Source organism: Camponotus floridanus, unplaced genomic scaffold (assembly GCF_003227725.1).
Source record: "Camponotus floridanus strain SB8 unplaced genomic scaffold, Cflo_v7.5 scaffold7, whole genome shotgun sequence".
In the NCBI taxonomy this organism is placed as follows: domain Eukaryota; kingdom Metazoa; phylum Arthropoda; class Insecta; order Hymenoptera; family Formicidae; genus Camponotus; species Camponotus floridanus.
Genome location: NW_020229838.1, coordinates 448,676 through 476,348, shown reverse-complemented (window position 1 = coordinate 476,348; position 27,673 = coordinate 448,676). Strand labels below are relative to the sequence as shown.

The 27,673-nt window shown below is 39.0% G+C and overlaps 2 protein-coding genes across 4 annotated transcripts; both read right to left on the bottom strand.

Moving 5' to 3' along the window:
* On the bottom strand, nt 1–824 carry LOC112639497 (protein bric-a-brac 2-like). Its single transcript, XM_025413655.1, has one exon. The coding sequence runs from the start codon at nt 787–789 to the stop codon at nt 235–237; it is 555 nt and encodes a 184-aa protein (XP_025269440.1). The 5' UTR covers nt 790–824; the 3' UTR covers nt 1–234.
* Nucleotides 744–24,835, bottom strand: LOC105253521 (potassium channel subfamily K member 18). Of its 3 annotated transcripts, XM_025413652.1 has the most exons (7): nt 24,708–24,835; nt 24,046–24,584; nt 4,779–5,218; nt 3,201–3,552; nt 2,666–3,060; nt 1,323–1,770; nt 778–968 (listed from the first exon to the last, which is right to left on the bottom strand). In XM_025413652.1, exons 3-7 carry the CDS (start codon nt 5,037–5,039, stop codon nt 850–852), a joined length of 1,575 nt encoding a protein of 524 aa, XP_025269437.1. In that variant the 5' UTR covers nt 5,040–5,218; nt 24,046–24,584; nt 24,708–24,835; the 3' UTR covers nt 778–849. The 3 variants fall into 3 exon arrangements, with proteins under 3 accessions (XP_025269438.1, XP_025269439.1, XP_025269437.1); XM_025413653.1 differs by lacking the exon at nt 24,708–24,835 and having other exon boundaries at nt 744–968; nt 1,399–1,770; nt 24,046–24,697; XM_025413654.1 differs by lacking the exon at nt 24,708–24,835 and having other exon boundaries at nt 744–965; nt 1,399–1,770; nt 24,046–24,697.
* Between the last annotated feature and the right edge of the window lie 2,838 nt (nt 24,836–27,673).

The following is a 27,673-nucleotide window of genomic DNA, read 5'->3' as shown; positions in this document are numbered from 1 at the left end:
TAAGAGCTCTAACAACATCTTCGATTCCTAATCCCATGTTTAATTGTCTCTTAAAAAAAATCACACTTTCGAATTGCAACTCTTAGACTCCTCTCCCGATAACTGGCGATGTCAATTGACATGTCTACGATCACCGACGCTGCGAACCTTTCAGATCTGAGGCGAGAAATTTCGAGGCAAGACTATCGCGTTCAGCAGCAACCGCTTTATCATCCGTGCGAGCCGCGGCACACGTCACATGAAAACGTTATCCAAGGCGGGCATGTTCTTCCGGGTGGGCGTCGAGGTAACGCCGAGCCCCTCGTCCTCGAAGGTGACCATTTTCTCGCGGCTTCTCGTGGCGGTGTTGCAGCTGCCGCCGCTGCTGCCGTCCAGCAACCGAGTCTGGCTGGTAGCGACGACGGTCATCCCAGCAGCGACCGGCGGCGTCATCGCCGAGGAGGGCCTAAGCACTGACGCGGGTGGCGGAGGCGGCACCGCCATGTCCGTCACGGCAGCCGCGAGATTGAACTCGCTAACGCTACGCGGCACAAAGTACTCGAAATGCAACGAGCTCTCCTGCTGGCAATGTTGTTGGTGATGGTGCGGCGGTTGCTGATGTTGCTGCTGTTGATGATGATGCTGCGTCGGCGACAAGCAACTTCTTCTTAACGGCTGGCCCCGTTGGAACTGCTGTTGCTGAGCGTTGGCGCCCGAACACGAGACGTTGCTCGTCGTCGTTCTGCTCGCGACGTCCAGCGGCAACGTCTTCTTCCGCGGCAGCGTGTGATGACCGGGCGACAACTTCATGGCAGTGTTAGACGGATGGACCAGGAGCTTGCCGTCGCCGGGGCTCCTGGCCTGATGCTGTCAGGAGGCGGCCGGCACCATCGACATGGCGATCGCCTCCTCCTCTTGCTCGGACAGTCGCGAGTCGCTGGTGCCGCCTCCGTCGTCGAGATCGGCCTTGAGACCGGAAGCGGGGCCTGCTGCAAAAAAGGAAAGAGACCGTGATGCGTGTCTCACGATGGTCAATCGCCTCGGTTATTTAATTCTTTTCCGATCGTGCTTTCTTGCGGAAATTCTCTCGTTTCTTCGATCGCGTGGATTGACGACGGTAATTACGGTACGTTCAAAATTGTTACGCATCACGCTAATAGTCATGCCCGACCGTAATATGTACATCGAATTAATTAGTTGTTATAGGACAAGTTTTTCTTTTCGGATTTAACCGACGCGCGACAACCGACAAAAAGGATGAGCGATTTCTCACGATGCTCTCTTTCTTTTTTGCGAGACATTCACGCTACGGATTCCCCACCGAATGCCTTCATCAGGGATACCTGTACCACCGATAGGTCCGACCATCACGCCCGACGACATGCCGCAGGTTCTACCGAAGACCCTGACCACGCGTACCACCTCCTCCTGGACGAGGTTGAAGCACATGGCGATCAGGCCCATCCCGGCGAGGATGTAGAGCGAGCAGGCGCACAGACTGAGCTCCTCCAGGGTGGCCGAGGCGGCGTTGCGTCCCACCGGCATCAGGTCGCCGAAGCCGATCGTGCCGAGGCTGGTGAAGCAGAAGTAGCCGCCCTCCAGCAGACTCCAACCCTCCAGACGGTTGAACATGACCGCGCCGCCGCATATGTACACCAGCATTATCGCCAGACACAGGCTGATTGGTATCCTGACCGGATTCGTCTCCAGCACGTACGCCGGCGACGAGGTCGACGATAAAGACAACGAGCACGGATGAAAGTGCCGTTTTCCGTTGCCCGTTGTAATATCCTGAAAACGATTTAATACAACAGATATTTAATAATTATAATAAAATCAATATAACAGGCACAATCAATCCGTTGGAGAGAACGAGATTTATATAATAAAGAATTATGATATATATAATATGAAAAGAGAAAGAGAGAGATTTTAGAGAGTTTTTTTTGGAAATTTTAGACAAAATTTCTCTTGAGAAAGATATCTTCTATAGATCGAAAAATTTTTGAGTTTCTCATTTAAATCCTACGTTAAATCCTACGTTTCATTAGAAATTGATGTAAACTTTTGGTTCGCTTAGTTTACTCATTAAAAGCTCTCTAGTTTGCCTTCGTTGTTCATTTATATGCTAAATCGGCCTATCGAGTTCTTGAAGTTTGAGTTTTTTGTCGTGGCTTTCTTTTTAATGAATTACAATTTAGTGAATTTACATAGCAGTGAGTCTCTTTTTTCAGAATGTTACATTATCTACATGTTTCTGCAAGTTTGCAAATGTTTCATTTCCATGTATTTATTATTTCTCTCATGCAATTAAGAAGATTAAAATAAATCAATTAAGAAGATTAAAGCAAATCAACGAATCTCATACAATCTACTCCATTTTCAATGCTAATGTTTTAGCAATATGAGTAAATGTGTCGCATTGAAAATCTTAAAAAAACATATTTTATATAAATATGTATTGTTAAATATTATTATAAATATAAGTGAAACAAAAATATATAATTCATATTTTATATTTTACCATTTTTTAAATTCAATAAGAATTCATAATAATATAATAATATTATTACGGTATTTTTTTCCACATTTTTGCTAGACTGATTTAATCATATAATTCAACTTAAAAGAACTTCTCTCTCTCTCTCTCTTTCTTCTCCTGATTTACGATGATTATCCACATTACTTGAAGCGCGGCCGTCGAGCTAGTAGTGGCGTGCAAGAGACCCTCGCTGCCACAATCGAGCAGAATCGCGCTGCCGGCGCCGCGGATACCCAGATCGTCGCAGGAACTCTCCCTGCTCGCCGAGTAGTAGTTGCCGCCCTTGGTCTCCACGTGATTGTCGTAGCGATACGCTTTGGCCATTATGCCGCCGACCGGCGGCGGCGGCGGGGGTGGCTGTCGCTTCCTGGTGCAGTTGCGCGGCCGCCGACACATGCGTCCGTAAAGACGGCGGAAGCTACGGGCGAGCACGTCGCCCACCGTGCTGAGGTAGACCAGCATCAGCGGGATCCCCGCCAGGGCGTAGACTATGGTTATCAGTCGGCCCCAGACTGTGCGCGGTGCAACGTTACCGTATCCTGAAAATATTTGATCAGAGTTTAACTCGAGATTTAAATCATATATAAATATAAGCGAATTTGTGTGACAAGTCGAGATGATTTTTTTTCTTTATTCGATTTCCGTAAAAAATAAAGAAATGGATTAAATTTGGACAAACCTATGGTCGTGATCAGCGTCAGGGAGTACAGTAAGCTACTGCTAAAGGTCCATCGTCGACCATGTAGGCGTCTGTCCGCGTGATGTTCCCGTGATCGCGGTGACAATGGTGGCACCTGCTCGTACGAGGTACGTCTTAGTCCACGGGCTAGGTTTTCCTGAAACTCGAGGACTTCCCGGGCTGCTAGGCGGGTCCAGTTCTCCTTGTAAAGAACGTTGAGATCCTCGGTGATGCTCCAGAGTTTCTCGACCGTACGCGCCCTCAATTCCATGGCGGCGGAATCGTTTTCCAGATTCGGCAACACGTAGGAACCACCGTCAGGTTTCGAGGACGCGATCTCGGTGGGTGAATCCTGTGTAAAAACGACATGGAACTGATTATACTTAATAATTCAATAACAAATTTTTGTCTCCAATCTTGAGAAGAGAATAAATATCTTAATCTTTTTTAATGTGAAATATAATTCTAATCTCCATAATGCGATATTGAAAAATTTTAAACAAAACAAAGTATGAAGAAAAGGAATCAGCTTAATGTAATTAATCATGCTATAGCATATGATGGATTGAGAAAAAATTATTTTATCGAATTAAGGATATTGTCAGAAAATTCAGTTATCTTAAAAATAATTTGCTCTAAGAATTAATAAAATTTACGCGATTAAATATTGCCATCTTTTGCAAAAAATTGAACTGAATAATATTTATGTAACATTATAAATTAAACCGAAATTAAATTAAACCGAAATTAAATTGAATCGAATAATATTTACGTAACATTATACCTTATAACATTACATTATTATAACATTTTACAATTGTTTCTTTAAACTTCATGTTTTTTTAGTTCAACTTTTTCAATATAAATCTGATGACAAATATAAATTGATGAAATATAATCAAATGTCAAACTTTCATGCAAAAATTTACATGTAGAGTTTTTAAAGTTATTAAATATAAATTCGCTATTAAAATTAATGAATACAATGGTGATCATTTAGTATAAGCTCCATGTAAATAAATAATCTCTTTAAGCTTCTTGCGATATAATAAATTTAACATTTTGAATATGAGAATCATTTATTAACTTTAATCTTCACAACGAATTTCTGAAAATTAAAATTAAAATTGAAAATTAAATACTTATTATCAAAAAATAATTATTTCTTTTTTGAATTTTTTTGTATCTTTACTATTCGCAATTCGCATGAATTAACGAATCGAAATACTTGAGAAATGATTATATCAATTATCTGTTTCAATTCCGGTTAATCAAATTTTTCTTTAAATGACATTAAGCGATTAGCGCTCGTTAAACATGAAAATTTTGCATTTCCACGTATATAATTATCCTCAATTAATAATTAAACTCTTTTTTTATCTTCTTCAATTATGTTCTAAAATAACCACGTTCTACAATTTCGCGATTGAATCTATCGAGCAGACAAATTCCGACGGTCGAGATCGATGAATCGCGATCGCGTCTCGATTAAAATCCCACGGCTCGCGTAAATCATGTCATTCGTATCTTCGGCAATTAGAATCACACCGAGCGATTTAATCAACGGTTGTCGCTCACCGATTTGAAGCCTCCCTCGAGGGCCATGAAGGCGAACGCACCGAGCAGGGTGTAGCCGAGAACGAGCACGCACACGCCGAGACTCGCCAACAACCCCGGAGTCTTCGTGGAGGTGGCGGTGCTGCAACTGCAGCAGCAGCAAAGCAGCTCCGCGCCGCGCACCGTGCTGCTGGCGTTATTGTTGTTATTATTATTGCTGCTGCTTCTGCCAGGACAGCATCTCGGCGCCCGCTGATAATAACTGTCGCCGGCGTTCTGCATCGCTGATTAAGATCGCGATTCCCCGTCGCCGTCGTCGCCGTCGCCGTCGCTGCCGCTGCCGCCGCAGCTGCAGATGCAGCGAACGATGACGCCGCCGCAGCTGCAGCCGCAAGCGGTAACGTTCTAACGTCGTCCTACCGTCGTCGCGCCATCCATCCGCTGCGGGGAGGTTGCCCGATCTGCGATTACAACGCATGTTTTTAAATGCATTTATATGTACGTCACAATTATGACGGATTATAATTAGATTTAGATCAGATTCGGAGCAGATATGCTGGCCAATCAATAGCTTCGCTCTGCAAATAATCCCCGAGTGTTGTACAGAGTATTTGGGTAGAGGTGAACAATCTCTCGTGGATATGTAGAGCAGGTAAAAGTAATCTCATAAGTTATCATAAATTTTTTTGCTACAATTCACATTCGTTTATCTTCAATCAAATGTGTTCTCAAAAATAGTTATTCTTGACAAAATTAAATAAGAGTACCTTTATTTTAGAAAAAGGTATGGAGGAAAAAATCTAAAAATATATTTAAAAATATATTTAAAAGTATATCAAACTTACTATCTTTAAAGTTTTGTAAGTTGGAAGACTGATGAATGTCAAGCGCTTGATGTGGCATCAAGAAATCTGTCACTTCAAAGACACTTTTATTTAACGGAAAAATAATTATTAAAATGTACAAAATAATAAAAGTTATTTTTAAAAAATACCTGTCAAATTTTAAAGAGAAATATATTTCGGTTGAAATGCATTGTAAAAAAAGACTTTATAGGAAATGGAGTTATTTTTATCTGTTCACGAAAGATTATCTACAATATTCCTGAAACATCTTGTATATTAATATTTCTCACACTTTCGAATAAAAGTATCTTTGTCGGGAGAAAGAAGAAGAGGGAGAGAGAAATAAATTTTAAGTTTAATATAAAAATGAAATTACTAAGATACATAAACTAAGATACACAACGATATTATTGTTATGTCATCTCCGGATCTCATTTTCGAGATGGGATTCTCGACCTCTATATGATAGGGCTGTAATCGAGATAAGGATGCGATTAGATGCATCGGCGATATAATTAGACGTACAGAGACAAATAGCTCCTTCTGAGTAATCAGCTCGTTACTCGAAGGGTTAATGGCCTTCCACGAGAGGGAAGCGCTTTTCATGCTCGAGATTTGCGTAACTCTACGCACAATCAACACTCTCGGCTGGCTACACCATCGTCATATAAACATTCATACGGTGGCGGATTTGTTATTTCTAATGCGTCCGTAAACATCGCGGACACTATTTGTGACGTAAACACACACGCATGTATAGGACATTGTATCGTACATAGAATACCTCGGAGAAGTAAATTCTTTTGATTTTAAATATTCTTTCCCGAAAAGAAGAGAGATGAACGCCATCTTTTTCCCTCGCAATTCTTCTTAATCTTCGGTACCTCTGTAACTTTAAGTTTGGAGATAAAACTCAACGGAAATTCTACTCATTGTCGATGAAAGTTTGCCCGAGATTAATTAAAGAATATGGTTTCGTCGTCTCTTCGTCGGTAGCTCATCGTTCACAAAACGCCGGCTTTTATTCCGTCGATGTGGAAGCCGATGGCGCGCCACCCCGTTCCGTCAGTCAGCCCCCGTTACGTCTGATAAAGCAATCGTCAGCGCGACGAGTCGGAGAAGCAGAAATAGCCGATCGACCCTCGACATACTACGTTCCGTTTATGCGCTCGCTCATTGCTCGGAGAAACGCGTACATCAGATGCACGGTGCATAATAGGCGCATTCTCGCGCGACACAAGTGGAAGAAGACGGAGACGGAGGCATGGGATTCAGTATCCTGGGCCGCGATAGGGAGAGAAAGAAGAGGAGAGGGAATAAAGGTCAAGAGAGACGAAGAGAATGCGTACGTAGATTGACGCGAAGAGCTTTCGAGTACGTGTTAGATCTTAGTAAAATCGCACGGAAAGAGGGATTCTCCCTCGAGAGGGAGGAAGAGCCGTTTGCTTTGTCTGAAGAGCGTCTCGTCTTCGCAGTATGAAATCAAGGTGCGATGGGTGAATTATCTCATATACATATATACATATATACATATATATATATATATATATATATTAATAATACATATGTATTATCTCATATATACAGGATGTTCCATAACTGAAGGTCTCCATACTTTAAGGGCGTGTTGCTGATGCCATTTAGAGTAAAAAAGTCTAATAAACATATGTCCGCAAATGCTTCCTAGCAGAAATACAAGTATTGAAAGTTTAATATTTAAAAAAAGAAAGACATTTAGAAAAGAAAAGAAAGACATTTAATTTAATTTGTTCCTTTACAAATTCTGTTCAAAATGACATCCTGCAGATTCAATACAAAGCCTTGCCCTGCGTAAAAGTGATCTAACAGCTTGCTCCACCATTCCAGGAAAATTTCTGATTTGCGTTGCCGATATCCATAATTTTGTTAATAAGTTCATCCCTATTGTGAGATTGTTTCGCATAAAACCATTGACTTCATATGCCCTCAAAGAAAGTAATTAAAAATGTAAACAATAACAGACTAATAGAAAATGTTTCACATATTCATATCAACTTTCAATGCTTGTATTTCTGTTAGAAAGCATTTGCGGACATACCATATGTTTGTATCATTTATTAGGCTTTTTTTACTCTAAATGGCATCAGCAACACGTCCTTAAAGTATGGACCTTCAGTCATGGGACAAAATATAATTGAATCATTGAAATTTAGCTCGACAAACACCAATTTCTTAAAATCAATATAAAAAGAAGGATACAAAAATATAAAAAGTTGCACCTTGAATTAATCTCTACTTATTTTGTTGCGCGTGTAAAACTAAAAATTATCACATCGCATCTATTTTCAATGCGAAAAGAAAGAGAGAGAGAGAAAGAGGAAAAGAGAAGACAGGCAATTACAAGAGCGAGATAGAACAAGAGATCTTCTGTCTGACGGAGAACAGTAGTAGACGCGTCGTACACGTGTATAAATAGAACGTGCGAGGTAAAGAGCGAGGCGTATGGTGTGCGTATGACACCGTTAACAGTGCACACATATGTATGTATATACATATGTATGTATATACATATGTGTGTGTGTGTGTGGGTGCGTATGCGATGGTTCCACGAGCGAGAAAGAGATCCGCGACCGCCCCAGTTGAGGCATTGTACCGTCGGTTACCGGAGATAAGGCATGAAATTAAATTCGACGGAATGTGGGTCGTCGCGCCACATAGTGTAGTCGGCTCCTTTCGCCATCTCCTCTCCCCCTCTTTCATCCCCCGCACGTACACATGCAAGTCACGTCCTGTCTGAACAACAACGGAGAGAGATACGTCGGTATCCGCCCACGCGGCGGGTACATTAGGTATCGTAAATGCCTTAACAATCGCTAAACACGGGTACTTCTCGTAGCTGCTTGACGTACAAAATGTCTCGGAGACTTTGACGAAGAGTGTCATCGGGTAGATTCCTCGACAAACTTGGAATCCTCTCCTTTTTCAAAGTAAACGTGAAACTATTCGCGAAAAGAATGACGGATATTAATGATCAATTGATGATTAACATTCGTTCGGATCAAAGGTATAACTGAAGCTCGTCTGAGAGATGCGACAAATCGGATAATATTAATGATCATTAATATATTGCTATCTCAATAAACAGTCACGGATGATGGATTCTTCTCGAGGATGCCTCCGGCAAATGTTACCCGCGCAACATCTGTTTCCCTCGTCGCTGGCGAGACGGTCCCGTGATTTAGTGAGGTCGTCGAATCGGAAATGCGGCGAATTGTGACACGATGTCGCCTTATTGCGCCAAACGAGAAAGGGATTTCCCTCCCAGAGAGGATTTTTACCATTTATTATCTTTTCCTCGCGAGTGTACCTGAGAGAATTGTCGCGTTCGGGCTTTTAACATTTTCAGTTCGGAAACATCGCTTAACGCGACGTACGCGAGTGTTCGTGATTGCTGCGAAAACGCCGGAAGCGTGTTAAAAAAAAAATTCATAGGAACACGCTGTTGCAGATAACTGGATGCTGTATGATGTACATACGCTGTCGGGCCGAAAGCGAATAGCGCTCTCGCACGCAAAATACACGTGTATTCCATATTATGGATGGAATTTAAAATAGATTCTCCCTGTTGATAAAAGCCAGTAGTTTTTCAATTTCCAACGGATAACGAAATCTCATTCTTCGCTAGATCATCAAGTAAATTTTATTTTCCAACAAAATTTTCAGTATCGAGTATACGATAAATTACAGATCGTTGATTAAAATAAAAATGGAATAGTGGATCAGTCACGAATGAAAACATCGCATCCAGGTTAAAACCTTATCGATAATATGCGCAACGGAATGTTTCGACCTTATTTCAGATCATTTTGTAATATTTTTACATCAAAAGAAACGATGATATTTTTTTATAAACAACGCCAAGTGACCCGAATATGGAAAATACGCTACAATTGTAGCATCGGGAATCAAGAATACGTTCTCATATCTTGGAGGGAAAATTTTCTATGCGAATCGATTGGTGAATCCGAAGATAAAAGAAAGAACGAGGTGATTAGAATTAAGGTCAGGGATTTTGAGATATCCAACCCCGAAATCGCGCCTTTCGCGCATATCGTATCACTCGTTACATCGGGTATCATCTATTGGTCTTATTAGCAGATATGCTTGATAGGGCGTTCGTTTAATTGACATTCACGGATGAACGGATATCGCATAATCGGGCATGCGTCGCGATCGACCGAGCGTGAAAATGGAGATGCGAATTTTTTTTTTCGCCCGCGATTCTGCGTGGGATTAACTCGTGCATTAATTAAGGGATTAATTCGGGTTCGTGATCGAGCTACTCTCCCGCGATGGAGCGAACGTTATCCAAAAATGTTCCTTTAATATAGAGAGCGAAATAACACCGGAAAATACGGTCGTGTGGACCGGGAGGCTGTCCAATTTCTCTACGAATTAAACCACACAGGGGCGCGTGATCTAATTATCCAAATGTAAAAATAAAATACTATTCTGGTCCCATTTTTAATTTAATGAAGGAGCTGAGGGAAATCGTCGGTTCAAATTTGCCGCTTAATATTTCCGGCACGCGCTCTTGTTCAAAGTACAAATTATCATTCTTCTCTCCATTTTTATCACATACGAGATCTAAAGATACAATTGTTAAATCGGGTGAACTTTTATTTTTAATTGGCACGCGCCGTTCGTATCTCTAAATTTAAATGAGATACATGCACGCACATGTATCATTTGTGGGTCTCTCAAGCTTGAAAATGTAATCGTTCCAATAAAAGCAATTTTTAATACTTCAAATTTGCGTGTCAAAATATGAATAGAAGAGAACTGCCTGTATATATTGATTATATATTACGCATAAAGCTTCGGTGACATTGACGTATAGCGATAAGTCAGCCTTGGACGAGATGAATTAAGGCTGGGATTCAAAGGGTCTGTCAAAAGTTGAGCGTGTCAATGGAATAGATGGAGTAAATAATTTTTCAATATCGATATGTGTGGGGCTTCTCATGTCTTTATTTCCGCTCGATGTCTGCGAGGAGGATGTCGGCCATCGAATTTTTATTCTCCGATCCTTAGAATTGCGATAAATTTCACATGGTTTGCGAAATAATTAAAAAATGAAATAAATGAAATAAATAGGTCATTGATGTCATAATTATAAATAGCACTACAAATTATAATGAAATTTCACTGAAATCAGTTGGTGATAGTGGTTGTTCCAATCAGTATTTCATAACACATAATTAGATATTTTAAAATATATTTTATAATGTTAATATAAGAAAAATATTTAAATATTTATATAAAAAAATTATTACATTATTTGGAAAAATATTTGACATTTTCAGTTTAGGAAAATATGAAAAATATTATCATATTATTGATATTATATTGATTCTGATTCTATCGCGATTAATTCTTTCTAGGAAATTCCATTTTTTTTTAAATTTTTATTATTACCAAATGTCTCTCATGTTTGAATTTTATACCGTAAAGATTTAATAATTTTTGTAGTTTTATTTTATATACTTTTAAAGAGATGATATATTTTATATCTCTTAAATCTCTCGCATTTTTTTTAAAAGAATTCTAATCAAGAGCGAGCGTCTTCAGAAGTTTACTTTGATCGCTATAATCTATTCTTTTTACCTTCTCATATATTATTTTACATTTTCTTCCGAGCTTATATATGCAATCACAAAGATTTATCTCTCTTGCAAGATTATTTGAATTTCTGCGCGTCACGATTCTACGAGAAGACACGAGCTATGCACTCACGAGAGTCATCGCTTCACGAGAGCTCACAGAGATCTCGGAGATCACCGTCAGATATGAGATACTTGTGATGACAGCTCCCGAAGGAGAGGTATACGTAGTACTACGTATCATACAATTCCGCAGTTACATTGTCGTAGTAATCGATTGGCATGCGAAAGGAATTCCGGGCGTTTAATTGGAATTTGTGTGCGGAGAGCTTATAGTATGCGATATATAATCGTTCGCTATAACCGTAGTTAGGGGAACGATAGCGTATCGTGTAATCATGCGGCTTGCTTGTGAGCGTCGTTCACTAGAGACTCTAGTACCCGATCTGAAGTTCGATTAACCAATCGCCTGTGGTTAGCGTAACTGCTATATACTACTACTACGCGATAGATGCGGTTATGATCGCGATGAAAAAATAATATTAAGTCTCACGCGCTAATGGATTGCAACGGAATTTGCAAGGTAATAAAATTATACAATACGCCCTCCCCCTCTACTCCTCTTCATATTATTGTATTTTTGCAAGCAGCTGCGACGGTACATCGGTAAAATCGGATTCGACATTTTTTTCCAACAAAAATACGATAGAATTTCATTATTTCGCACACATACATGCATATGGCTCCATTAATCTCGCCATTTCTTTTTTATTCCCTTTTAAGCTCTAAATTAAAATAAAAATTTATATGAAAAATGTATACGAAATGAGTATATAAAAGAGTTCTATTAAAACTAATTTGAGTTTGTATTCAATTAAAGTCTCGAGGATTAGCCGCAGCATCACGTGCCAGGGACATTTACATGTCGCTATATTATAAAATTCTATTGTTGAAATTGTGTGTGGTGTGTGCGTGTGAAAATAAAGTTAAATTAATACTTGAATAAAAAAGGAAAAAATAAGAAAAATACGCAGTGCAATCTTTTCGAATTCGATATTATTAATTATGAGCTCTTTTCGAAATTCCGCTTTCCCGACATTTTCCACTTCGCGAGTTCATGATATCGGTGACCCATTAGAAATGGAAGGAGTGCGTTTTGAAAGCACCATCGACAAAACAGTTTCCGAGGGAAGATCCGGCGAGGATCGAGCATCGAGCGGATATCCATCGACGTGACGACTAGGAAGGAATTCCACCTCGTCGTTGGCGGACCACGCTTAATTGGAATTTATGCGCGTAGTGGTATATAAGCCACCCTATAGACAGGCGCGTTGTATACAGGCATGCTAGTTGGTAGGAAACGCGGTAGCACCGCGTAACGAGTTAGCGCAAGCAAGCAAGAGATAGAGATAGAGGGAGAGAGAGAAAGAGAAAGAGAGAGAGAGAGAAATGCCGGGAGGAGAGGGTGCCTCCTCATGGTTCTCCCTCCTGGTAGTTCGCAATCGATAGTCGAGCAGCAGCCGGAGGCGTCGAGGTCGGTGCGGGGTTCGGTGGACGAGGAGAGAGAGAAAGAGAGGAAGAGAGATGCTGGACTAAACTTCTCTTCAGTAGCCTCCACGGGGACTATCCAGTAGATAGTTGTAGCGAGGAGGATGTGTGAGACTCATTCGGGCTGGCCAGGCTTAACTGCGACTTTTTCACATCTGTCAATTAACCCTCAAATGAAAGGGTCCTCCTTTTTATTTCTCTCTTTTTTTCGACAAGTATCGATCGTGAAATGTAGATATTTTGCATATAATTGAATTTTCAGCAAAAACATTAATTAACACACATATATACGCGTCAATTATAAGTGAATCGCCCTTTAATATAGATGAAAAACGAATAATTAAAGGTGTCGGTAGAAGCGTTAATTGACATTGAACAAAACATACAAGGGACTAATTTTTCCCCATTCAATCGTCAGGCTAGAGACGATCCAACTGAAACGATCGATTGGGAAACGGTAGCATCAAGTTGCATCAAGTGAAGCGGTTAATGATGTAATTAGGGCGAATCGTTATGGCAGAATTGATGGAGAAGGACGACGGATACGAGTGCCTAATTAGGTGTATATCGATCAGTGTTCTACCAGAATTATTTCGATATCGCAGAGAATTTTTATTATGATTTTACATTATTTTACATGTTCGAATTCGGAATCAATTTTACCGGAATTTAAAATAAAAGAGATAAAATAAAAATATTTCAATATAAATGTACAAAATAAAAATATGTATATACTAGGTATCTCGAAATTTTCGAAACCTAATTCTCGTGATAGATCCTCCGTCAAGATTAATTTAAATTTCCTTTGCTAAGGGAGCGGAAGGGAAAAATTGTTTTTGAGAGAAACTATAATATTATATTACGATTTATTAAAGAATGGGAGACAGGGCGATAAATAAGTTTCTGTAAAATGGAACAAAACCCGCGTTTAATCCCCTCATTCATCGGAGTAGGGCAGTTAATGTCATAATCTCGTTGATTCCCCGCCTCTTCTGAGATTTTTCTTGTCATCGAGATTCTGATTTATCTTGCTGACCCAGCGCCGCGATTCGCGGTGAATAATAGAGAGCATCGAGCGAGAAATACGCGTGAAGGGGAAAAACGACGATATCAACTCAAATTTTTCCCATCATCTCCCTTTCGGACAGGATTATAGATGAACGCAGATAAGTTAAATAAAAAAAGGCGAGATAAACGAAAAAAAGGATTGTGCAAAAATATACTAGAAATGTATCATAATATCGGAAAAAATAATAAATAACAAAAATAATAAATAACAATAACAGCTTCATAGTGAGTTTAAATATTAATAAACACATGATGTATATACCTGATGAATTATTATATGGTAATTTGTCATCACGATGTTCTCTAAATTGAGAAAATGAACGTCAGTTCTCTCTTTCCCTTAGAGATGCGAACGGAGGAAGAGGAGAAAGGAAAATGTCAACTAAAATTTCCCTCAAAGTCCCCTTTTCGGACAGGATTAAACGTAAATTTCGTTACGTTGTCCGACTCTCGCGCCAGTTTCGCTTCATCTTTCAGTCGTTATTTCGATCTCTCTCCAACGTGATGCGGTAAGATTCTAACTACGTTTGCGGCCTCTGAGTGCCCGGGCGAATTCGTTTTCCTTTTCCTAACAGGAAGAATTTTCTCTCCCTGTCTGGACAAGGGAGTGACTTGTGCGCGATTTCTCGCTTGTCCGCTACGTCTAACCGCGTATTTTTCCTGATCCTTTAGAAATAGAAAATTCTTGCCGTTATTCTATCTCGCGCAACAATGTCGGACAGTTGTTGGATGATGTAGCGTCAGTAAAATGAGAATAGCGAAGTAATATAATAAGATAATATAATTAAAAAAGAATATTAAAGTATAGAGAATTTTTTCCAATTGTACCAATTTTTTCTGAAAACTTGACTTCTTTCTCTCTTGGAGGTCCTTTTTAAATAATCTGTCATATTCGAAAAGTAGAAAGAACAATTAATGAACTACCGCATGATAGTAAGTGTGCATTTATCAATTACATTATAACATTAGACTAATTATAATATCATATTAAAGATACATTTCAGAGATTTCAAATCCCAGATTTGAGATTTTTTCCTTAGAGAAAAAGCGCAATATAAATTAAAAATCTTGAAAAATTAAATGATATAATTTAATTTTAAATTTAAATTTTGATATCACAATAATTAATAAATGTACGCGCATTTTCAACTGCAGTAGATCGTTAATATAAATTAATTAAGCTTGTACAAAAAATTATTTTAATTTTATACTGCCATATTCATCAAGAATTAAAAGTGTTAACTAATGTATAGCTGATCCTTAGGAAATGACACTTATTGAAAGCGCAGAAGAATAATATCTTCCGAAAGAAGATCGTTAAAACTAAAAGTTACTCATTCGTCGGTGGTTGTATAGAAAAATACGTACCGGGATTCGCGTTCGTTTCTATTAGAGCGTCGATGGCTATTTTGGCCGAACAAACACCGCGATACGGAAAAGCTCGGAGCAATCCAAGAGATTGCCAAGATTGAGAAGCGTCGTACCGAGATTCGCGCTCGCGAGAGCGTAACAGATCTATTATTCGTTCGCGTGCACAAAGGGCGGAGATACTCGAGAGATTCCGCGAGGCCGCACAGTCGCGCCGCGTACTAATTAAGTTTCTATTCTAATTCGCGCACGAAGCGAAAGAGAGAGAGACACCGAAATAGCAGGCAGCGACGACGACGGTGCGATAATAGCAGCGCGTTTGTAACGCGCGTTCCTCACCTTCCTCTATTCGCGCGTCGTGCCCGATATATCTGTGGATGAGTTTCTTTCTCCCCTGAGATTCCCGTCGTCGAGCGGCGACAAAACACGTCGTCGAAACGTGAGAGCGACGGAAAAATCGCTCGGGTCGCGCGACCCGCCCTTGTTTTTGCAATTAATCTGCGCGGGGCCGCGGATTTCAATCGAAAAGTTTACTTAACCGACTCGGCTTGTGCGCAGAATTAATGGGATCATCGCTCGTGACGTTCACCGGAGAGAGAGAGAGAGAGGGAGGGAGAGGGAGAAAGAGAGAAGAGGGAAGAGAGAGAAGGGGGACATTTCACACGTTTGATGAAGTTAATTAAAACGCGTATATATCGACCCTACGCGATGCATCATATTCCGTCGAACAAGGCCGTTGTTTGTACCCTCGACAGCCCCGTAACTAACGGGGTACCGATCGCGTACGGCAGGGGAGAGAATGGGGAGGGAGAGAGAGAATGAAATTTACGCGGTGCGTGGGCGCGCGATCGAACGAACGCTGTCTGGGATCGATTTATTTTCGCGCTCCCTCGAACACGACTTTTGCTTCTCCACGGAACCCCTATGATCCAGACTGGCTTTACCTCAAGTTGATCGCTTCACGTGCGCTTTGACAATATTACGCACGTGCGAGAAGAATCAAAGAAAAGAATGCGGATTAGAGTGATTGCGAGCGCTCTTTTGAGATACGAGAATTTTTTGGCATTGCCTTTCCCATATCATAAATATCCGAAACTCGTCAATTTATTTTTGAGATTAAATTATACATCTCTGTTTCAGTTAACGAGATATAATCCTCGATCATCGGATTTCCCGTAAATAAAATCTTTCGCTCGTCAAATTTGTTATTCTGTTTTTGTTTATAAAAATGAAAGAAAATCTTCGTCGAATTTCCAAAATGGGATTTATTTGGATCGCAATTTCTCTCTTGGAAAAAATATTTTTTGCGAGGTGCTGACTAATTTATGTGCGTAAGTGGAGTTTCGATGTTTGTAGCATCTCATTACTGTCTGTGAGTTTCCGTCGTTTGAAGTTTCCGTACCGCGTAAGAATCGAGAGGGCACATTCAATTAGAGCTTATCGGTCGTCGAGCGGAATTTTTATCGCCTTTGATCGCCCCTTTATTCGCCCGTCGAGTTCTGCCCTCCGGCTCTTTCGCTCTTATCTTACCTCTCGTGCCTCATTTGCGAACGGAAGTAGGGTGGCCTCGGAGGGCACACCCCTGGAGGATAGAAAAGGTACTCTTGACTGCTCCCTGGATCTTTCATCTTTCCCTTTTAAACCCCTCCCGTTTTCAGTTGCCTTGACCTTATATATACGACCGTAAAAAAAGCACAAGTTTACAAAAATAGCTCGTATTTTGTCAAGTAGATTTCGAGCATTTTTCTTAAATAAAGAAGAAATTATGCAAAGTATTTCTTAATAAGTGCGAAAAATTTTAGAAGATGATTCTTTGTCGAAAATTAAGGGAAGTTTTTAACAGATATAAACATTAAAAAGTTCTAATAAAAAATTGAATAGGGGTTGCTAGTTTCATCCCCTTATAACAATATGAGAGGCTGAAAAAATATTAATAAATAACCTTTTTACTAGTAGAAAATATCCATATAATTTCATTTCTTTAACTTGTTTCAAATTTGAGGAAAAAATAAAAACCTAATTTTTACTCCCTTTTTAGAGGAGTGTAACTTTACAGGGAGGGATGTAAGATGAGTATATGAAAAACCCCTCCTTAATTTTCGACAAAGAATCATCTAAAATTTTTCGCATTTATTAAGAAACACTCTGTACATCTCGTATACATAAATGGTCTTCAATTTGTCCGCTATCCAGCACTGATTCTTTACACTGTATTTTTACTTTATTTATTTGTTCATTCGTGTGGCAATCAATTTTCTAAGAGGCACATAAGATAGAGATTTGATTTTGAGACTCGCAAACAAGGAAAGTTGGCTCTTACACAAAGTCATGCATCACTCTATTATGTAATTATCATTCTATTGGTGTTGAGACGAATGTATTTCATCTTATTTATTTTTGCCAATCATTGTTCGCTAATAATAACGAAATATTTGTCGAAGTATTTCGAAAGATTTCTTCCCTTTGTTTCGCAAAGTTTCACACAAGTTTCTCATCCTCAAGCAATATAATTCATAAGACTTGCTCGTGTATTTGATTAGTTTGAGATTCCTTGTTCTATAAATTCTTAATTATTAATTTATTATTAATTCTTAATAATTAATTCTTAATTATTACGCATATATTGGATAACAAAACAAGTACATGTATATTATATATATATATATATATATATATATATATGTATATATGTATATTATGTATATTATATATATATATATATATATATATATATATATATCTTTCTCTCTCTTTCTCTCGCAAGCCGAGTTTGCTAATCCCTTTTTTCACAAATTCTCGTAATATGCAGTCTGCGACGGTTGCTGCGAGTGAATGAGAGGATTAGCGGATTGTAATTTTCCCTGCGCCCGCTCGCGAGATAATATCACATTCTATTCACGTGGAATATTAAAATCTCAATTATTCAAAGTAATATAGGGCCCATTTAGATATGTAATCAATACCGCATTCGTTATGCGGACGAATAAGCAACGAAATATGTACTCTCTCGATGGATAAATGCGTTCAAGCATCTCCGAGGTGCTGCACATTGTGCTATTTGAAGTTACTTTTCCCGGCTTCGCGTGCTTTATCGGCTTATCCGGCAGCTCTTTCCGGTCGAACGCGTTTCATGTGAGAAACGGCATCGCGCCCGAGTGTGGTCGGGACGTTAAAGAAAAGTGAAAAGCGTTCAAGTATTGTAGGGTAGCATAAATTTTTAGAAGCCTCCCCCTCTTTTTATCCGCTTATACTTTATTATTCGCGATCGTTAATTGATGATATAATAATTATTATTATTCCCTTTCACTTTGATTGTGAAAAGAGCACGAAACATTACACCAAGATCATAAATTAGGGGCGAAACACAAGGAACGTCGCTAATAACGATCTCATAGAGAAGAAGCGGAAAGGGCTACGCGTGTAAGTTATCCCCTAATCCTGCTCCTCCTTCCGGATGGACGAGGAATAAAGGAACCATGAGAGGATGGGGCCAGTCATCTCATGGTTCCTTTATTCTACACGAAGGGAAGATCTCCTTCGGAATTAGGGGCTCTCCAAAAGATATCGACTCTTTTCCAGCGGAGACGCCATTCCTGAACCTTCCAAGAAAAAAATCCTCGCCTCGCACATATCCTGTGTGGAAAATTAAAACTGTCCCCGTTACGGAAATACGGGGTGATGATATCGCGTTACGGTCGAGGAACGGTAATTCGTTTTTATTCTCCCGCAATTTTCCGGATCCGCTCGCTCGGCAGGAAGTATCGTTGTATCTGGGACCGGAAGAACGCTCGAGAGAGACTCGCGGAAAATTAAAGGGCGCCCACGCCGTCAAACTTGGAGGAGAGAACTCGTAGAAAATAGAAAATGGAGAGGATAGAAAATACCGTTATACCGCACGATATTCTTTTTCTCTATTACTAGTAAAATCCAATACATTTCGATAGATTTCCAAGCAATTTTCTCCATAATATTTTTCACATCAAAGATAATATCTGATTAAAAAAATAATCGATCCTTTCGTATTGATGTGTTTTCTTTCATTAGAAAAAAATAATATAGCATAATAAGCTCTTCCATATTTTTTATTTTCCACTAAAAAACTAAAAAAACACCTGAAAAGTTTCCATTCCAATGGAACCAATCGCGTTAAAAGACTTCTTATGTGGTTTCTCGGTATAAAGTTCCGCTCGAGAAGAAAACGAGGCAGGTAGGAACAAAGGAGGAAAGTAACCAAGAGGCAGGGTATAAAAAGTAGGGTTTTGCAAGGGAATACCCGTAGGATATTCTGTACAGCAAAGTGACAACTATACGCGCTTCAACATTATGAATTATCCAGCCGGCAGCAACGCCTACGCTTTTACCTCGGATTTCATGGGCGCGAGTCGATAAGCGCGTTACATTACTGCGCGATGCAAACGTCTCCTCTAAACTATATTTTCGAAGCACATTATTCAAGCAAGAGAAAAAATATACACATATAAAAAGTTATTACATATTTTCTAAAAGAGCATATTAATGTTTCAAAATAATTTTGGTATTTTGAATTAAATTCGTTTTAATATTTAATTAAATAAATTAAATAAAAAGTGAATAGTATTTTAAAATTAAAAAATTTAAACTTTAATGATATTTTAACATAAAATAATATTTAAAATTATTATATTTAATCGCATATTTGTAATTTAATAATATTGCAAAAAAATTCTAATTTAAGAATTGTATTCTTTTTTGCATGTAGAAATACGAGGAAGAGAGATGGAAATGTAAACGAGAGTATTAGAAGAGATAGAGTTAAAATGGAAAATTTATGCATATGTAATGAGAGCAAGAGAATCGTACGAAAGGGTTAAATTTACTTCCGACTTTTAAAGAGGGAGACATTCGTGAAAAGTCGTTCGAAAGGAGAAAACATGCTGATTTATTCATTCATCGATCGACGAGGGTATAATTCACCGGGCGTTTAAAAGCGAAACCAATTTGGGAAAGCAGACAGAAACAAATTCGCGCTTTAAAACGACGAGCGGAGATTGCTCGCGTTGAAATTCGAAACACTTTTTGCGAAACGCGATTTTTCTCACCCCGTTCACGTTCCCTACATTTGACAAATGTATCCATCGTTTGCCTTTTCGATGAGACGTTAAAAATTTAATCATCTTCTTCGTAAAACTCTCCCAGCGCAATCCCCGAGAACGTTGAATGTTGCAATGAAGGAGAGTTTCTCGGATGTCTCTCGCCTTCTCCAGACCAGTAAGACAAACGCCTCAAATTCGATCTTGCTCGTAATTGAATCGCGACTTTACTTTCGAGGGACGCGATATTTCTGGCGCGAGCGAGAAGGACGAAGAAACATAAACGAATGCAAATTTCGTCGAGATCAACCGGCGCGCGCGACTTTTCTCGACGCGAGGTAAGTATAATCCGCGAGCAGATAATCAGATCCTTTTTCTAATCCGCGGAAGCGCCGCATATCGCGCGTTTATTACCGGCGATGCGTCTATCCGGAGAGCGAGGATTAATCTCGCTTCCCTCGTATTGGAACGAGATAATCTCGTGCGAGAATCTTTAATCAGATCGGATATGTTATACTATTGTAATTGTCTATTATTAACGAACGCATAAACGCACAATATTTTACGCGGAGATTTATTGCGAAAAATTGTCGGGGACGCTATCTCCATATAAATTGGAAAAAATATTTGGTAACAATTACCAATGTTAAATTATTGATTTCAATTGAATATTTGATAACTATTGTCATATTTGATAATGGTTAGGTTAAATATTAAATTGATTATATTTCATAAATAAATTTTGTCTATAATTGAATTAACTAAATAGTTCAGAGACAACTATTAAATATTTAATAGCCCTCTTCAAATATTTGATGACTCTAATCAAATATTTGATGACTCTAATCAAATATTTGATAAGTATTACTGAATCATTCAATTCAGCTTTATCAGATATTAGATAATTATAAATTTATAAATTAGTTAATTCAATCACAGAAATATATATTATTATCGAATTTTTTCTCAATAAAGTAATTTAATTCAGTTTTATATAATTCTGAGAAAAATTACCTTCCAAATATGATATAACTATAAGAATTAATATTTTATAAATAATTAAAAAGAAAATATCACTCAAATCCAGAATTATTTTAAAAAACATGATTTGATAAATAATTACTAAAAATATCTGATAATACTTATTAAATATCTTATTCTTTGCTATCAAAATTTAATAATATATTTCTGTTTTAAATTTATAAAACAGAAATAACTAGGTTAATGAAAAACCAAACATAGTAATAAAAGAATGCGAGCAATATTATAAATAATTTAATATATTTCTATAAATGTTTTGATCAATTTTTCAATCACTTTATTTTTAAACACATTATGCTAAAGATTTGGTCAAAAATTGATCAAAGCATCCATGAAAATACATTGAAGGAAATTATTTATAATATTGATCGCGCTCTTATTACTGCACCTGGGTCTTATTATATGACCTAGTTATTTCTTTTGTATTTCATATAATTATATCAGAGCTTTATCGTTTCATTATTGTGTTTTAAAATTTAATTATATTAATAAATACCATAATCTGTGATTAAATCAATTTTTATTTATTTTATTTTTATTTAAATTTTGGTAACTATTATGGAATACTTTTTTTTTCTTTCAGAATTGATCGGTTGCATAAATTATATAGATTTGGTTCCATTTCCATGAAATTCTTCAAATTTTAAGAATGTTACATTCGTCAGTAAGTGTTTCTGACAAACTTCTGATTTAATGACAGCGAAAATATTTTGCTTTTAAGCTGGAAGCTTGTAAAAGGAAAAAAAATACACTTGACACATTTCTTGCACTGTTTTCTCGCGTTCTAATATCCGTCACACTAGTTCTTTATGTCAGCGTCACGTTTTCCGCTCTTCTCTTGCTACATGCGTAAATTATTAACACGATTATTAGCTAGTCTATGATTCTACAAGAATGAAAAATTGGAGCGAAAGCCGAGTCCGATATTAATTGCAGCGCTAAATATCTCTCTCAAGAAAAAAAATTTTTTAGCCATTCGTCGATTATTATGCAGAAAATTTTGATATATTCGATTTTTCACTAAAATTTCTTTAAAGCTTAAATTTTTTAAATTTCAATTTTAAAATCACTTAAATTTCTTTAAGGATTTATATTTGAATGCGAGCTACTGTTACTTTTGTTACATCTCTTAAACTTGATTTTTTAAAGTCTTAAATCTTTAATCGCGCGTCAATAGTGCAAAAGCGCGATTTGAGGCGAGATTATTGTGAAAAAAAGAATCGGGACACGCGCCGCGCTACGATCTCTTTTCCCGAGCAAATCCGATGATATCGTAAACCGCTTGGAACGAAACAACGGAATATGCTTTGAGGGGCTGTGAGCGACAGAGGTAGAGGAGGCGAGAGGGGCGATAAAAATACAAGCCGGATCGCGGAGTTCGATTCGCATGTGCTGATCGAAAAACTTGGCCGTCGATCCGCAACTTACCACTCACCTCGTCTTCCTCCTTCGTCACTTTTCTCATGTTTTACCTCTCGCTTCCGACAGTCCTCAAGTTCCCATGGTCGTTTCGCGGGACGTATCGCGGGACCGTCGAAGATGAGAGAAACTGTTGTTCCGCAGCTCCAAAAAATCGAACTATTCGCATTCGAATCCGTTGGAAAATTATTTAGAAATTTTAAAGAGAAATGTTTTAGACAAAAGTCACAGAACATGATGTGCTTTATTTTGCGTTCGCTTTTGATCACTTTGTGAAAATCATCTTAAATATTTTGAATAGAAACCTCCATTTTTTATCGCAGATTTTTGTAGCTGACATGGAGACTAATTGAACCTTCTTTTGTTAGGAATTTTCCGAATCATCGAATATAATACTGAAGTTATCGTGCTGGAATTTTTCGAAAATTCAATTTTCGAAATATATAAAAGCATTCCGATTTCTTCCCCTGTATTATATTGTGCCCGCGAGGCAGAAAGCGATCGGCATCAGATATTATGTCTTCGATTTCCCCTCGATCTCGCCTGAATCTATATAATCGGATGATATCGCTTATCATTACTAATAACGTCTTGTTACGCAGTCGAAACGTATCATCGCATCTCCAATAGTGTTTCGAATCGCCCGTAAATTGTCCAACTATGTCGATCGTATCACTTACGGATCCGTCTGACCGTACAATCGACTCGCATCACTTATCTCGATCCGCGATCAAGGTAAAGGGTGACTCGCAGGATCGATCGCGTCTCAAGATAGAGCACGCTCCGCGGAGAAGGATAGCTCGTGAATCCGCTCGATTCTTCTTTTATTATTTATGCGTCCTCCATCGCGATCAGTTTCGAGTGTGGAAAATTGCCGTCGCGACCCCGTCGATTTATTTAATGGCCCGCATCCGTTTCGCCACATAAGCGGATCGTCAGACACGGGGAGATCCCCGAAGCGTGCCGAATCATTTCCGTTCTCTGTCCTTGAGAGGCTGTCCGTTATGAAAAATGAACGGTCGATCGGCGAATACAAGGCGGGGAAAGGACGATTAATTTGAAGCAGACGGGAATTGAATGAATCGTGCGAATGATACGAATCGCGTACATGATTTTTCGATTACGAGACTCTCTACGCGTTTATGATGAGAGAGAGAGAGACGGAAGCTCGGAGAAATATTGCTCGAAAATCATCGCGATCATTCGACGGACTCTAATATCCTCTCTTGCGCAAATCTACGATTAACCTGTCAAAGATTTCGCCAATTAATCGCATCGCATTACTCACTCTTTTCCAAGCCAATGTCCATCTTGTCCCGTCCCTCGAGAATCGCCAGCAACATTTATCTCGGATGTATAGGGGAGGTTCACGCTGAAGTAATCTTAAGTCGTTATCAAATTGTCCCGATAAATTCGCCAGGCGACGGCTCTGGGAAGCGTAAGCGAGACACGCCGCAAGTCCTTCATCGTGTCCTCGATCTGAGGGAATCTCCGTTGATCGCTACACCAAATCAGATCGTTCCAGACGTCGTTCGCCGGGGGAGAGGCAGGAGGGGGCTCTATCGAACTGCAACTCTATGGACGACGAGCGTCCTCGTCGCTCGCGAATCCTTCCTCCAGTCCAGAATCCACCGTTAGCGGCAGCCAAAGTCCAGCGAACATTTCGCGAAATTGTTGATCCCAGTCACGTTCGAAACAACCTCGTGTTGGCACTCGAGACGGACTCCAATTCCGATAGCTGGCGCGAATATCGAGCTGACGGTGAAGCTGATAGAGACTCTCGATTCGCTCGGCAATGACGGAAAACGTCGACGAGATCCTCCTCTCCTGGAGAAGAGATCGCGGTAGGAGAAAGAGAGAGAGAGAGAGACAGAGAGAGACGGTCGGAGCGGGAACGCGGAGCAACGGCAGCGGGTTCACGAGAAATGCACCTCGCCGGTTTATACGTACGGACGCACCCCCGTGGTCGGCGGCAGGGCGCAGGATCGTGCCGGGGGTGACTGCGACGTCTGCGCAGTCGAGGAACCGCATGCGGGAATGCGTACCCGACCTGGCCTTCCTCCTCTCCTCTCGTCCCCTTCTCTCCCCCTCTCACCCCTCTTTCTCTTCTTGCTCTCCTATAAATGTTTTTTTCGCTTTTATTACGCGCGCACGAATGCACTTTTTATTCCCGTTCGATTACATTAATGACGACGAGAATTCGCATTGGCTCTGAGGAAGCTCGGATTCGCGGTTGCGGTTTTTCCCAGGTCACCGATAAATGTCTTCCTTTCTCTCGGTGCGCTCTCCTTTACTTTATCTCTCATTTTCCGTCTTTCGTTCGCGTATCTTACTCTCCTCGCGAATCTCCTCTCGACGCACGACTCGAGGTGACGACGCTTTAAGTACGCTCGTCAAACGTAAGAACAGAGTGAGTGGGCTGGTGTCATTACGCAAGACTTATCCGGTTTTCGGAGAACCGTATTAATATCTTGTTCGTCCTCTTTCGTTGCATAATTCAAAGATAAAATGAAAGCAAAAAATTCCATCTTTAAACCTCCTAAACAGGACATATTCTCTATTTTTCTCTAATTAAATGTTGCAATTTAACAGGGTCGATGTAAATTCGATCCGTTTCAATGTAGTGGTCCGGATCCATAATTTATCCGCATTGTCGCTCGTTTGTGTGCTAAATCAATTTGCATCGTGAATTCTTAAAGTTCGAAAATTTTTCTCCTTATGTGACTTTCTTTGACGAACGATATAACGATAAATGTGGAATTTATTCCAATAATATTATTTTATGCAATTTTATACTTTATCTCTTTTACTACGATTTTTATCATAGTTTAGTTTTGAATTCACACATGAATTTATTGTTTTCACACATGCTTTCATTGAATGTAACAATTTTTGACAATGTGTCCTCAAATTTAGTTATACTTTTACTTTTAAAATACATTTGTTAAAAATATTTTGAAAGGAAAAATATACATATACATTTTCTTCTTTTCAAATTTTTTATATTTTAGATTTTTATATTATTATTTATTTTTATACATTTTTAAAATATATTTTAAAAATATGTTAAAGAAACTACGATACAAAGTGATAGACAGCATGATGCTTGTGGATATATATTTTAATTTTGAACTTTTAGCTAAAGCTTAAAAATGGAATGATATATGTAAGGTATCTTTTCTCCTGGGTTCATATTTTATTTCAATTTAAAACTGCAATTGACTAGCAGTCATTAATATTATTTTATATTCTACGTTATCATCTCGTCATTTAAAGTTTTCACGCGAATCGCGAACTGGAACGGGCGGAAAAATCGATGCTAGCTAAACGACCGGCTTTTTAATATACATCCAGATCCGTTTATATCTGACGCGTCGTATTGTACTTAACATTCGGTGATGTGTCGGAATATTTTCGACGTCCTCTCGTTGTCGACGAGGGATGTCGAGTGGACGAAATCGGGACGGGAACGTCTCAAATATCGATGGCACTCTATGTCATCGATAGGCGGTGTATACTTGAGATTTTTTTATTCATAATCGCGCGCACACACGAGTGCCAGGCACTTTTGCGCGAATGCTTTCAGTCGTCTCTGCGAATAATTTCAGATGTCGCGGATATATACAGGGTGTTTTAAATTATCATGACAGGTTGATAAATAACTACTAATTTATAAATGAAAAAAATTGAATATTCTTGTGAAAACAATTAATTTAATTATTTTTTAAATTCATTTTAATATTTAATTTTTTAGCGACGCGTTTATTGAGGATTTTTTTGCTTTCTCTCCCGATATATTCCTTTCGACTTTGTGATATTCGATCATTCCCGATTCGTGCAATCCTTCCTCCTCCGCGTTTTGCGCCTTTCGCTTTATTTAACTTTCACACTTTCTTAGCCGCATTTCCGGCTTGCGTCTCCTTGAATCCCTTTCTTTTCACGTAATTTGACGCGAAAGCGACACTTCCGATATTGTCTGTCATGCATGTATCCCAATATATCTCGCGTACGCGTCTGATATCCATTCTCCCCCGAAAAATGATCCGATAAACGGACAAGAAAGAAATGTCTGATGTGCAAAACTCTTGGGAACCGATAAAATTCTTGGCGATGATAAAAGTTTAGTCGCGCTCGCTTCGATTTGTTCCGAAGATCGTCGAAATATTATCAAAATTGACATTTAACATTTCTAAATAGAGTCTGCTATAATAGCGCGGACTATATTTTAAAAAGTGACTTTATTAGTAAAACGATGAAAAGATTAAAAAAGAAGTAAAAGCGATTTTTATTTATTTCGCACAAATTTTTTTTTCTTCTGTCTCTTTCTTTCGAAAAAAAGAGGTGCAGGTGCAATGCTTGTATTCCCCTCGCGACGCCGAATGGCCGTAGATGTAAAATTTATCGTTTACGACCTTTATGTCACTGTCGTGCAGTAGTATAGCACTTGCACTCGATCGTTTGATCGTACTTGTTTCTCGTTTATTCCACGGCTCTTGGTATCGCGTGGGATTTCAAGGAGAGGACTAGGAATATCAAAGATATATCTACACACACATATACACACACAGGGAATATTAAAGCTACACTTACGCGTGCATAGCACAAGCGATTGCACTTTTGCTCGCATGGATTACGCCTCTGGCGCAAAAGTAGCCGTTCTCGCGAGAGATAAACGCGATTTTTAACGATATCGTCTCGCGTTCTTTTCTCGTGTCATTAGTTCAGTCTCCGGAAGACGTTTCGTCCCACTTTCCGCTGCTTACCGAGATCGATGCATTGCAAATACGCAGATAGAGCATTAATTACAAAGAACAATCCCTTTCTCTATCTCTCCGATTTCATTTTTAAATTTTTTTACCGTTACAATCATGTCTCAGTTTATTTCAAACGTATCGTTTAACTCGTTTTTTTACAAG

Coding starts and splice junctions, on each gene's coding strand:
- LOC105253521 (XM_025413652.1), bottom strand. CDS start 5,039: ATGCAGAACGCCGGCGACAGTTATTATCAGCGGGCGCCGAGATGCTGT. Junction 3,061..3,200: donor GACGCTGATCACGACCATAG/GTTTGTCCAAAT, acceptor AAATATTTTCAG/GATACGGTAACGTTGCACCG. Junction 969..1,322: donor CGGACCTATCGGTGGTACAG/GTATCCCTGATG, acceptor CCTTTTTTGCAG/CAGGCCCCGCTTCCGGTCTC.
- LOC112639497 (XM_025413655.1), bottom strand. CDS start 789: ATGAAGTTGTCGCCCGGTCATCACACGCTGCCGCGGAAGAAGACGTTG.